The sequence below is a fragment of the Amblyomma americanum genome, chromosome 5 (assembly GCF_052857255.1).
Source record: "Amblyomma americanum isolate KBUSLIRL-KWMA chromosome 5, ASM5285725v1, whole genome shotgun sequence".
NCBI classification, from domain to species: Eukaryota; Metazoa; Arthropoda; class Arachnida; order Ixodida; family Ixodidae; genus Amblyomma; species Amblyomma americanum.
In genome coordinates, this window is record NC_135501.1 from 65,247,126 (window position 1) to 65,259,671 (window position 12,546).

The 12,546-nt window shown below is 47.4% G+C and overlaps 1 protein-coding gene across 7 annotated transcripts in view; it reads right to left on the reverse strand.

The window, feature by feature from the left end:
- The window catches only part of LOC144132500 (cytochrome P450 2J1-like), a 139,978-nt gene that overhangs the window by 93,996 nt on the left and 33,436 nt on the right, over positions 1 to 12,546 (reverse strand). For 5 of the 7 annotated variants that reach the window (XM_077664964.1, XM_077664961.1, XM_077664958.1 and 2 more), the window contains 2 exons: positions 8,800 to 9,062; positions 7,174 to 7,298 (listed from right to left, as the gene is read on the reverse strand). In XM_077664964.1, the coding sequence (XP_077521090.1) occupies positions 7,174 to 7,298; positions 8,800 to 9,035 (361 nt within the window). In that variant the 5' untranslated portion in view covers positions 9,036 to 9,062. Of the gene's footprint in view, positions 1 to 7,173; positions 7,299 to 8,799; positions 9,063 to 10,978; positions 11,156 to 12,546 lie in introns of all 7 variants that reach the window. The other 2 variants (XM_077664960.1, XM_077664959.1) reach the window with 1 other exon arrangement.

Below are 12,546 nucleotides of genomic sequence, written 5' to 3' on the forward strand. Positions count from 1 at the left end.
CTATATTTCAAATTTACAATACGAATAAGCCACAGCTCAAGTAAGTTATTGACCAGGAATTTAATAGTGCATGGTTTAATGTTTAATGGAAGTATTTTAGTGGAACTCACGCGTTGCCATTAGACTTAATGATCTTAGTACAGCACTCGATTGTAGAAGATCCCTGGTTTAGTGCTGACCTGTGTCAAGTGCGTAGGAGGCTAAGAGCTGTTTAGTCCCGACTCGCATATTGTATTCTTATTCGGGGTTACCACAAATCGTAGCTGATTTTGAAAGCCTCAGTTTTGTGCAAAAAGAAGGGTGCTAAGAGAAATATAGGGTCATTGCGGAAGGCTGCTACATTTGCATACTGCGCCACTATTCCCCAAACACGTCATGTTCAAAGCCATTCTGCTTTATTACTTCGGTCTGTTTCAGAGTGCACCCGCAAGCAGAACTTGCACATGTCACAATGCCTCTAAAAATAACCTTAAAAGATAAGACCTTGGTAGGCAAGTGAAGCCTACCTCAAGACTTCTAACAACCTATGACAAGAAAGCAATGACTCACATATAAGTTCTTAATTGGTTCTGACTGAGTCTTGAATTCTAGGTTTCCAAGGCACTCCTCAAACGAAACAATAAATAACATAGAAATTGCGATCAGTAATACATGTTTTGCAGAAGGATATTTCATATTTACTCCTGAGTTTTTGTCTGTCATATTTAAATACACTTTTAACGCGTCGGTTGATTTTCCTTAAGCTTTCAGGCTTGACATAAATTGCCCATTTTGGCAAGTTGTTACTTTGATGCCCATTGATGATACTTCTGTTCATATTCTCCCCCGCCGTGCCCTTATCTTGATCATTTGGTTTTCGCTCGGTAGTTCGTGCGCTTCCACCTCAAATTTATATAACGATCTTTGTCATATGTGTAGGTTCCTGATTTGCGTTAAGACGTATATGCTTTCGATGTAAATCATGTCGGTTGACTGCTGTGTCTAAATAAGTTCGGTCAGTGCACTATGAAGAAGAAGCCCTCTTCGTCGTGCGCCGGCTTAACACCGTGTTTAAAATGTGGAGTTCGCGGGGCACGCTACGTGTGGCACGATCACGAGAGGTCGAGAAAGACGTTTAGTACGCGCGTGGCGTGCCGGGAAGGGCAAGGTGAATATCACGGTGCGGAGGGGACAGGGGCCACTGAACCAAAATGTGATCACATTGCAAAACAGTAGCTCAAAAGCGGCTCCCGCCAACCTATAATAAGGCGAAAGCCCTTCATGGCTCATGCGTCCTTCCGTCCGTTACGCTCTTCAACTCGGTAAGAAAAAAACCTTTGTGCATGATGGAATTCTAACCACAATCCTTTCGTTCCGCAGCCAAGCGTGCTAACGACTACTTCTTGCCAACGCATATGTAGTTCTCCTTGTCTATGACGCTGGAGAGTGTTTGCGGAAAGGCGTCGAATCAGTCCGATGCCTCCCAAACGCCCTCCAGTGTCTCCAGCATTTAAGATTCACAAAAAGTTGTGCACTGAATGAACATGTTAGCCACACATCAGTGTCACAAGCAGCAACACCGCGCTAAAGGCTTTCGCCTCACCGCACTTTAGGTCGACAAAGTGCCCCCTGAATTTTTTCGGACACTAGCGTCGAAAGCAGGGTTTGAGCGCCAACGTTCCGAATCCTAGCGGCTGCGCTGTCCTATACAGGCAGATGACAATCGCCTCTGATACGAGCGAAGGTTCTGGTACACCGTCAGATGCGTCAAAATTCTGCACATAGAGAACGCAAAATGGAGGCGAAACGACGCAAGCCGGGAGGCCCTGCGTACGTGCGCTCCTTTGTCGCTAGTGCAATAATTCCAGACAAGGGCGGGAAGCCGTCCTAATGTTTCCTTTTACATGTCTGCTGGTGGTGCAACGTATAAATAATTGTTCGCCCATTACATACTAAACATTCAAGAAGGCCTAAGAATACCATCGTGTGCACACGAGGAGTTATTCGTCAGCCAGCAACACGAGAAATAGTCGTATTATGAGGTACAACTGAAATACGAGAGCGAGTCAAACGAAAGCGAGCCAATGCGAATATATGACGAACGGAGCAATTATTTAAATGTGCTCTCCATGAGCATTTAGACATCTTGTCCCACTGACTGACGAGTCGCGTGATTACCGTCTCGTAAAACTCCTTGGGTTGCTGCTTCAAAAAGTCTTTAACTGACGCTTTCAAGTCATCGTCTAACACGAATCTGGTTCACTTGAGCTGTTCTTTTTCATTGCCCGAAAATGTGAACTGGACTGCATGGCGGATGTTGCAGCGTTTCCCACTTGTTGACCACATCAGATACGTGGGAACGGCCATTGTCGTGGAGCAAGATTACCCCATTGGTCAATTTTCCACGCCGTTTGTTTTTTATTGCAACACGCAGCCGATCCAGCGTTTCACAAACAATTTTCTTTCTTATAAATCCTGCGCTGAAACACCTGGTATCTCCAAAGATGGGTATCAAGAAAATATGCACGGTAAATAATATCAACTACTCCACGTGTGTGCAAGGTAAGCGGGAAAAGATGACAGAGGCCGCAGAAATATAGCCGGAGGTTTCAGGGAATGTGATTACTAATTTTAAAGCGAAAGCTTTCCGACGCCAGCGAGCGAGCCATATCGGCTCGTCGCGCAATTCAGCCATATGCCGTATGCCGTGGCCGACGAACGACCTTGAGCCTCCAATACCTAGCAACGCCGCAGCCGCGCTTCAACAGATGGCGCCGCAGTCGACGCCGCTGCCGTCGCCGCTCGCTCCACCAGAAGTGCTCCGCTAGGGCAGAGGAAGAGGAGGTGTCGCCTCGCGGGGGGTATATATATATATGCGCTTCGCCTCGGTGTATTGTAGTCGTTATGGAGAGCGCGAAAGAGACGCAACAACGACAGAACTAAGCTAGGAAGGACAAAGCACTCAAGAGGCGCCAGAAGAACGCGCCGCACGACTCGAGAAGCGTCGTAACGAAGATGCGGCTAAAAGTCGTGCCACGTCCCGGAGTGACTCTTCAACTGCGGAAGAGACCGATTTGAGTTTTCGAGAGCGTCGGAATGAGACGCTGCGTAGACGACGTGCCGAGGAAACGAAGCTTTCGCAATTCAATTAGGGTTAACCAGAGCTAAACCACAGAAAATCTTTTAAGGATAGGGTTCTTGAGTTAGAGAGAATCTTTCTGGGGCATAGTAATACCAGTGTTGGCGGACGTAAAAAAATGCGAATCATGTTAACTAGTAAAGTGACTAGGTAAGCTGCAATAGTTAATATTCAACTATTACCGATAGGCCCCTAATTGCAATTTGGCTGCAATTTGGGGCCGAGTGTTTGTAATAGCCATATCAATTCTTAAATTTCCGATAACGCGATTACCCTCACCGCTGTTATTCGACAAAATACATGCGCTTTCAAAAAGCATGCAGGGGAAAGCAACCCCTCTAGGGCACGTAACTAGTCGAAATAACCAAATTTTGTAGAACTACAGCACGGAGGGTAACCGCATTTTCGAGATTATAAAAACTGATATGGCTATAGCTAAGGGCCGGCTAGAAATCTCTGTTTACAATCAGGTGCCTGTCGGTAATAGTTAAAAAGATAACTATTACAATTTAGTAAATCGCTTTACAATTTATCATGATTTGCTTGTTTTTTGACGTCCGCCAGCACTGGTATTACTATGCCGCAAAAAGCTTTTCTTTACCTCAAAACCCCTACATTACAAAATTAGTGATTACCTTCCCTGAAACAACAGGTATGTATGAAAACCTGCCATGTAGCAAGTTCCTCGTTGCAGCAAGGCTAGACTGTACCAGGGAACATCTGAATAGCAGGAATAAGAGTCGTGAATATCACCTTAGCACTATCTCTGAAAATGACAGTATAAAACAACTGCATCTTCCCTATGCTGACCTATGGGGCTGAAGCTTGAAGGCTACGGAAAACTTTTGAAATTTAATTTAGAGCGCAGGAAGCTGTATAGAAACAAATATTAGGGGTGACGTTAATGTGCAGGGACAGAGCTGAGCTTCTCAGGGAACAATGACAAATTAAGGATAGCGTAGCCTAAGTGAAGAAGAAATTGATATGGACAGAACATCTAAAGCGAAGAAAAGATAACCGTCGGTCCCATAGAGATTTTTGGGTTCCGAAATAAGGTGAGCATCACAAGGAGCGGCAGAGGGTCAGGCGGGGGCGTGAGATTAGCAAGGTTAGACGGATAGGATCTTGCACAGGGGATAGAGAATTGGAGGGGAAATGCATGAGGCCTTTGTCCTAGAGGGGGCTGCAGCTTGGCTGATATGATTGACGATTTGGTTCTATTGGCTGCAGCATACTTGGGTACTACGATGGCCTGAAATGTGAGGAGACATTTTTTTTTGTAGCAGCAGCAGCAGCTGGATTCGAACACTGTGAAGTAATACTGAGCACAAATTGATAGTGGCCTGAATCGATTCATTTTCTTTGTTTAGGTCGAAAAGAGGCGACTCGGTATAGAGCGGACCTCCAGTAAACCAGAAAACGTCAAGAAATGAGGGAAAGGTGTTGCAGCCACACACCTTTTGTAGCGAAAGCTACAGTACGGTATCATTTCGAGCCTTCAGCCTGGCGGCGCCGCCACCCTGTGGCTGCACCGCCACGCTGTCACGTGGTGCGGAGCCGCTGCCGGCGGCGTGGCGCCGTGACTGATCACGTGGTTCGTCACGTGGTTGATCATGTGACCAAGTTCCACTCCGCCAGCTGTAGCTATCGCGTCACTCCAGGTTTAACCATAGCTAAACCACCGCCAATTTTTTTTTTCAAAAGCGAACCGCTCTGACGTCATGTTTGCTTTTCTCTAGACAAGACTAGAAGAAAGTCAGTGCTGGACCACGCCGCATTGCACTTACAATCGGCGATTGCGGCGCCTCTAATGCACTCGCCATCATCAAAATCACGAGCCAGAATCAATTGTCGGGAAATAATGTCCTGTATTTCAATTGTGTTTCAACGCCTTGCTCGTAGCCTCATGGCGTAGCAAGCCTATGGGTGTAGTCGAAGGGCCGCTCTTGTTTATGCAAAACCATTCAGAGCAGACATATCACCTTGACACAGGTGTCTGGCTGCTCCAAGCTTGTGCCGAATAAAATTTGGAACAAGCGACTTCCTGCGCTCCTCCACATTCTGCCTTTTCTTGTGGTTTTTCTGGGTTATGGGTTATGGGGGCTTAAAGTCCCAAAGCGACTAAGGCTATGAGGGACGCAGTAGTGAAGGGCTCCGGAAATTTAGACCACCTGGGGTTCTTTAACGTGCACTGACATCGCACAGTACACGGGCCTCTAGAATTTCGCCTCCATCGAAATTCAGCCGCCCCGGCCGAGATCGAACCCGCGTCTTTCGGGTCAGCAGCCGAGCGCCATAACCACCGAGCCACCGCGGCGGGTTTGTGTGTGGTTTTTGTAATCGCCATAGGCACATTCAAGCTACTTTCGAGCTTTTAGCCTTTGGTCGAGAGTGGGCATATATCTTAACAGAGTAACGATTTATTTATTTATTCATTCATTCGTTTAAATTTACGTTGAAAGTGGAACAAAGAAATCTCAAGCAAAGCCCGCTATTGAAACCGTTCTGCTTGCGGTTTGAAAATTAAGAATTATAGTGTCCCGATCACTATTCCTCATTAGAGCAAAGCAGGAGCTTGTATTCACTGGGCATCTTTGAAAGCGTGGCAGTATATATTAAGGCAAAAGCATTGAATGGGTCATACTCGCGGCGGCCGTCCGTCCGGTCACGTGACCTTGCGGTGTCCGTCCGTTACGCCTAGGTCATGTCACGTAGCAGTGTCCATTCCTTACATCTAGGTCACGTGATCTTGTCACGTGATCACAACCTACCAACTGGGCTGTGAGCAAGCTGCCCACTGCCCACTGACTGTCGCCTCCCCGCAGTTAAGAGATATCTAAGTGCCTCCAACGAATTTTTTCAATCTCTCCGTACAAACTAGTGCACTTGAATTACTTCCAATGTGGCTCATACTTATACAGTGAAATGTCGCTACCGGTAATGAAAGATTAGGCGAAATGAGGGTTTACGATATCACTTCTATTAACTGTCTAATGCGCACTGCTTGTTTCAACTTCTCAGCACGACAGGCCTTTCGGAAGCGAGAACTGAACTCCCATCAGAGAAACTCGTGTTGTAATGCCTGGCTCACACGAGGGCAAAAATAAGCAAGTGATATTATGCTGAACTTGTTCGTACCATTGCCCAGCCCTCCAAGGCGCCGGCCCCGGTCTTCGCAGCTCTTCGGCCAGAATGGAGTACATGGTGCGAGCTTTGCTTTCATATCGGACGCAGTATAAGACGCGCCAGTGCGATTTCATTGACGCCTGGAGGGAAGCGTCATGGGTGATGTGAAAATACTGATCTCTCACACCGCATCACCATGAGATCGCACAGCCATGGAAGATTGAGTGCAAATGCTTGCATGGCGATAACGTAAACAGCAAAACACTGCTCAGAACTGCTTGACGCGTGCACGACTCGCTTTGTTTCCTGCAGGTGTTTCCGACCGCTTACTATAGGAAGTTTCTTTCCTTATTTCAAGATGCGCGGAACTATCGTTGAGGTATAAAGCTAAAAGGCCGCGCAATACTGTTTTTGATGTAGACAAGTGCTTTTCACCCAGATAATTCCGCATGAAAGAATGAGCATGGTCTACCATGCCCAGGCGAATTGAACATTGTGAAGACTGGATTTATGCAAAAATAACGGGATGCAGGACTGTTATTGCCTCCATTTTATCTGTTCAACGCGTCGCACAGACTTTAGTTGTAATTTATTCGACCGCATGCTCAGGTACAATTCTGAGCGTCCGTGAATTGTGCGATTAGAGCGCACAGTGTAACCCATGTGAGAGGCGCCACCAAGGCGTCTCTCGCAGCACACTTGCAGCTTTGGGACATTGCACCGCAATTGGCATTACGTTGTTGGTGCTTGGTGAAACGCATTTCTTATTCATATTTTTTAAATGCTTTGAATTTTAAATGACGCGCATGTGTGTGCAGTCTTTCCCTCGTGCCTTGTTGTGTCGGCCATTTTCCCGCCTTGTAACTTCGCAATCTTTCCGTTCTGCGACCTTGCCGCAAGCTGATAGCCCGCAGAAAGTGTTAACTTACCGACGTCTACGCTGGCACCCTGCACCCAGCTCGGCGAGCGGTAAAGCATATTCTTGTGACTCAGGAACATCCTTATAGAATCCAAATCGTTCAAGATGACTGTTTCGGATAGACCAGTTTTGACCCTGCGAAAGGAAAAGAAAATAACGGCAAATGGTGACAGTTGTTTGACACTAAATACGTCTGTGGCGATGATGAGCCAGTTAACATCGCACAAGAAAACCTCTTTGTACACAGATGCTCTAGGAAGAGATAGAAATAAATTTATTGCGCGAAAAGACAACCGAAATTCCGGGTTGAGTACTCAGTCCGGGACCTCAGTGGCGACAACCACTGCGTGGGCTCTCTTCATGAGCTATCGCTGGCCGTCAAGGGTTGTCATGATCAACCTTATCTCCCATCATTTGGTTGTAGGATCGGGGCAAGCTCATGCGAGCTAAAGCGTGGGAACAGCCCCGCAGGAATGATCCTGTGTCCGGATTGGAAGCAGGGGAGGAGGGGTGCAGAGGGCTGAGATTTGGGTAGGAGCCTGTATGAATCATACGCTACGCGATTGCTTCCAGGCCATGCAAGCTCTTACGAGGAGAAGGGAGTGTGATACAGTCCTCACGGTTTGCGCTAAGGATATCATAGAAGGAAAGAGTAGAATGAAAGGCACGGGGTATTTTTCCGTCATATGAATTGAGTGATATCTCGGTGCATCGCATGAACGCGTTCAATAGCGAGGAGATAGACATGGCCAGGAGTGCAGCCAAACTGCGTGGACGACGGGCATGTTGGAGGGAGATAAACATAACCCCCTTGTAGCTCTCTCAGGCATGAATCTCATCATCATCATCAGCAGCCTGACAACACCCACCGCAGGACAAAGGCCTCTTCCATATTTCTTCAATTAACCATGTCCTGTGCCAGTTGCGGCCACCCTATCCCTACAAACTTCTTAATCTCATCCGCCCACCTAACTTTCTGCCGCCCCCTGCTAGGCTTGCCTACTCTTGGATTCCAGTCACACCAGCTTAGCCACACTAAGCTAAACAGTGTGTTTTGTGTTGTTGCCGCCCGCTCGTCTAGAGAGGAAACGGGTTTGAGATGCATCCAGTAAAAATATCTGTCCATCTTGGCAAAGGTCGGATGACCTTTTTTTTCTAAGCAGCTGTGCTTGGCATCAAAATCTCGCAAAAAATGTCGCTTAGCCTTTTTAAATGCTTCAACTTAAATCCACCATAATTGTCCACTCAATCCAAAGTAATTTTCTGCATACCTAACCTACGTATGATGGAAGCAAAGAAACAGTCGGCAACAAAATGGAGCTGGCAGTGTCTGGTTCTGGACAGGTACAAGCTTCGAAAGAACAGCTGTAAGAAAAATTTACTCCCTTTATTTCTATTAAAGAATCAACATTAAAACCTCTTTACAGCGTTTCGAGCACAGTTTGGGTGTAGACAGTGAGGAAGAATGCGCGGAGGGCTGACCACCCCGATAACTTAATTCCCAAGCAGCACAGGTAATCGGCCCAATATCATAACAGGATGGTTCCATCCTGGTTCTTTGCAGGGCCGGCCTTTGCCAATATGATTCCAATATTGGGCCAATTACCTGTGCTGCGTCGGCTTACGTCGCGAGTACCTGATCACAGGGCCATAAGAGCAGGACCAAGCGAATGCCTTCCGGGGGTCAAGTCCTTTGACAAGGGTCTCCAAGCACCCTAAGAAGGGTAGACCGGCTGGTCCTGGAGGAAGTTGCGGTCCATCTTGCGCATATTTCTGCTTGCGACTCGAAATGCCACCAAGCCATCGAAGCAACACGCATGAAAGCAGGACCACCGCGCAGGAACCAACCGTAGCGTCGAAAATCCACAGCATTCCTGATGTCCCGTGCTCTCAGATCGCCTGAAAGGCAGAAAAGGTTTGGTCATGTTAGCACTTGAGTCCGTTTGCCTCCAAAATCGTCACCCTACTTGATTGCACCCAATGCACAAGATACTTATCGCTCAATAACGATTTTCTTGAACTCCTCGGGCATCGCACATGCTTTCCATCCTTTCATTTCAACGGGTTTGCCAGACGAGCAGTCTTTGCAAAAAATCCTGGCACGAATCTCACGAGGTAGCATTACGAACATTACTTAGGTATAGCATAGAGCAAAGTCATCATGGCTTCAGGTATACAATAAGCCGGCGCTTTCAGATTATGTGAGAGCAGATGCTTCAGTTCCTCGCGGGAGATGCACCCGGTTTACTTCCCAAGTTCTACCCGAACAAAGTTACCAAGTACAGGTTCCCTCCTTTCGCCGGTCGGAAGGCAACGAATGAGTCAGAGTGCGAGGTTCCGAAAACAACATTCGTCTATTCTTAAACCCAGCGCAACAAAGGACAGCCTCGAGTTCACAGGAATGCGCGGACTATCAGCTGTATGATTTAATGGAGTGACACGTATATGTACACAATTGTTCCGACTACCAAGTGCACATGTTCGCAGACAAAAACACTGACATCAGCCAGCTTCGTCAAGATATGCTGTAACTTGACTTGATATATATAAGTGCTTCTATCTGCAAACATGTACACTTGAGAGCAAGCTGCCGGGCTAGTTGGTGATGCAAGTTGTAAACTAGGAAGCGCAAAATACCGCACGACGGACAGAGTAAGGGACACAAAAAACAGGTTCACTTGGTTGCCGGAACGTTGTACATATGCGTGTTACTCGAAAAAATCAAGCAGTTGATAGCGCTTTCCCGTGAACTCGCTTGTCCTTAGTTCGCTGCGCTGTGTTTAAGGATGCTGCACCAACTAGCTCAACTCTCCGTGCTATAACATCCGTCTGTATGGGAGAGACACGACACAGAGCAATTGCATTTATATCGAAGAGCTCGCTTGGCTCCGGACGAGTACAATTCCTGCTTGTTATGCCATTACGGCATTCTTTTATTCTCTGTTTCTGTATGCCGTGTGCAACTGTAACGTCAGTGAAAGCGTTTGAATTCGTCCGTAATCCCCTGCTGCGTCTCTTTTCGCTATAATCTTATAATGCACTGACACGCAGAATACATATGATACTTCGCAGCTTTCACATCTGCAGGGCTAGATTGAGTTGGATGATAATAGGTAATTTCATTCATTTCACACAAATGTGCTCAACCTCGGGGAATTGCCATTTTCGTTGGATCAGTTTTGCTTCCAGCACATGGTTGCTCTATAAGCGTATTCAGCTCACTGTTTCAAAATATAGGAAACCTCGCGTCCTTACTGAACCCTTCCATGTGATCCATGCATATCCAAATTATGTGAACACAGATTTAGTAGTATATAGAAAATATGCGGAAATCTCTCTTCATAGGTTTTTCGCATATCTAAGTAATCCTATCCGTACGATTTCCTCAAGATTTTCTTATGGTGCGCATGACGTCATATGGAAATGTATCTTTTCATATCAATCGTCCACATAGCCCATTGAGGATCCGTTTGTACCATATCGTTTTCAAATGGGCCGCCGCGGTGGCCCAGTGGCTATGGTGCTCGGCTGCTAAGCCGAAAGACGCGGGCTCGATCCCGGCCGCGGCGGTCGCATTTAGATGGAGGCGAAATTCTAGTGGCTTGTGTACTGTGCGTTGTCAGTCCACGTTAAAGAACTCCAGGTGGTCGACATTTCCGGAGCCTTTCACTACGGCGTCGCTCATAGCCTGAGTCGCTTTCGTACGTTACAGCCCCCATAAACGAAACCATTTTATTATGAGCCATACGAAAAACATATGAAATTCTGGGACTCCTCATATACAATTTTCAAGCTGGGCTTTGTGTTGCCCTTGCCTGCCGGAACGGTCCGTGAAGATCCCACATTTGAGGAGATCCTGACTTTGAGTAATTGAGCTGGGGGTTGCATGCGGCGCAGACGGCAGCTGTACGCTTCCTCCTTGCGTGCTATCGCGGGCAGAAGAGACCACCGCTCCAAGTTCCGACCCGTGCCACTCTGCTTGCGGGCGCCTCCTGACAAAAATTGAAAATGGAAATTGATTCACACCCTCCTTTATCCCTTCTTTTACGGCGCGGTTCAGGTGTCCAACGATATATGAGACAGATACTGCGCCATTTTCTTTCCCCGAAAACCAATTATTATTATTATTATTAAATTGGTTATGAGAAATTGAAAGGGCGCAGGAAATATCTCAGATATATCGGTGTACACCCGAACCGCGCCGTAAGGGAAGGGATAAAGGAGGGAAAGGAGAAAGGAAGAAAGAGCTGCCGTAGTGGAGGTATCCGGAAGAATTTTGACCACCTGGGGATCTTCAACGGGCACTGACATCACACAGCACACGGGCGCCTTTTGCGTTTCGCCTCTATCGAAACGTGGCCGCCGCGGTCGAATTCGAATCCGTGTACTCCGGCTTATTAGACAAGCGCCTTAACCACTGAGCCACCGCGGAGGGCAGCCTCCTGACAAAGCACTTTTAACGCGACAGCGTTAAGGATCTCGTGTCGCAGAAAAGCCGGTGTCGTCGGCGGCGTTGTCCGTGAGCGAAAAATGGCGCATCTCTGTGGACACCTGAATCGCACCGTAAGGGAAGGGATTTTCCTTCCCGTACGGCGCGGTACGGGTGTCCAGCGAGAAATGTGAGACAGGCGTCATTTCCTTTCCGTAAAACCAATTTTAATTTCAATTTCCTTCCGTTACGGCGCGGTTCGGGTGTCCGCCAAGATATGTGAGACAAGCGTCCTTTCCTTAAATTGTCCAACGGGCCACGGGTCGCGCCGAACGGGCGACGGCGTTCCGTGCACTCCTTGGCAGCGCTACAACACGCTATCACGTCTCATTCTTAAAGACGAAGCTTAAGCGTCCTTCAAATTTTTGGTTTCGAGAAGGCCCCACTGCGCCGGTCTCGACACCAGAAGTGCTTTGTAAGGTGGCGCCCCCCACGCAGAACGGCAGCGGTCGGAAGTTGGAGGGGGTCTGTTACTTTTGCCCGCAATAATACTTGGAGAGGTAACAGGAAAACTAAACGTTTAATCGGATTGTTGTAGCCCTTAAAATCCAACGCGAAGCTCAGGGAGCAGTTCTGGCATTGTTTCAAGTGGCCTGTTTTCACTGCGCGAGGGCAGAATGCGTTTGTTTTGCATCATTGCTGGTGCACCGCTGCTTTGCGTTAGTGCACTGCTCAGTGTTTACGAATTTCTATAAACTGACTGCATATATAACTGCTACGCGTGAACACGTGCTGTACGAAGTTAACTTTCCATTGCCAGATGCCCCTGCTTGTATTGGTTACATTACGGAAATGTATATGTGACGGAAACATGCGGAATAGAGCATCAAGTCGCCGTAACTCTAGAGAGAAAGGATTTACTGGAGGGACGTTGGAAAGGCCGCTGTCCTCTAG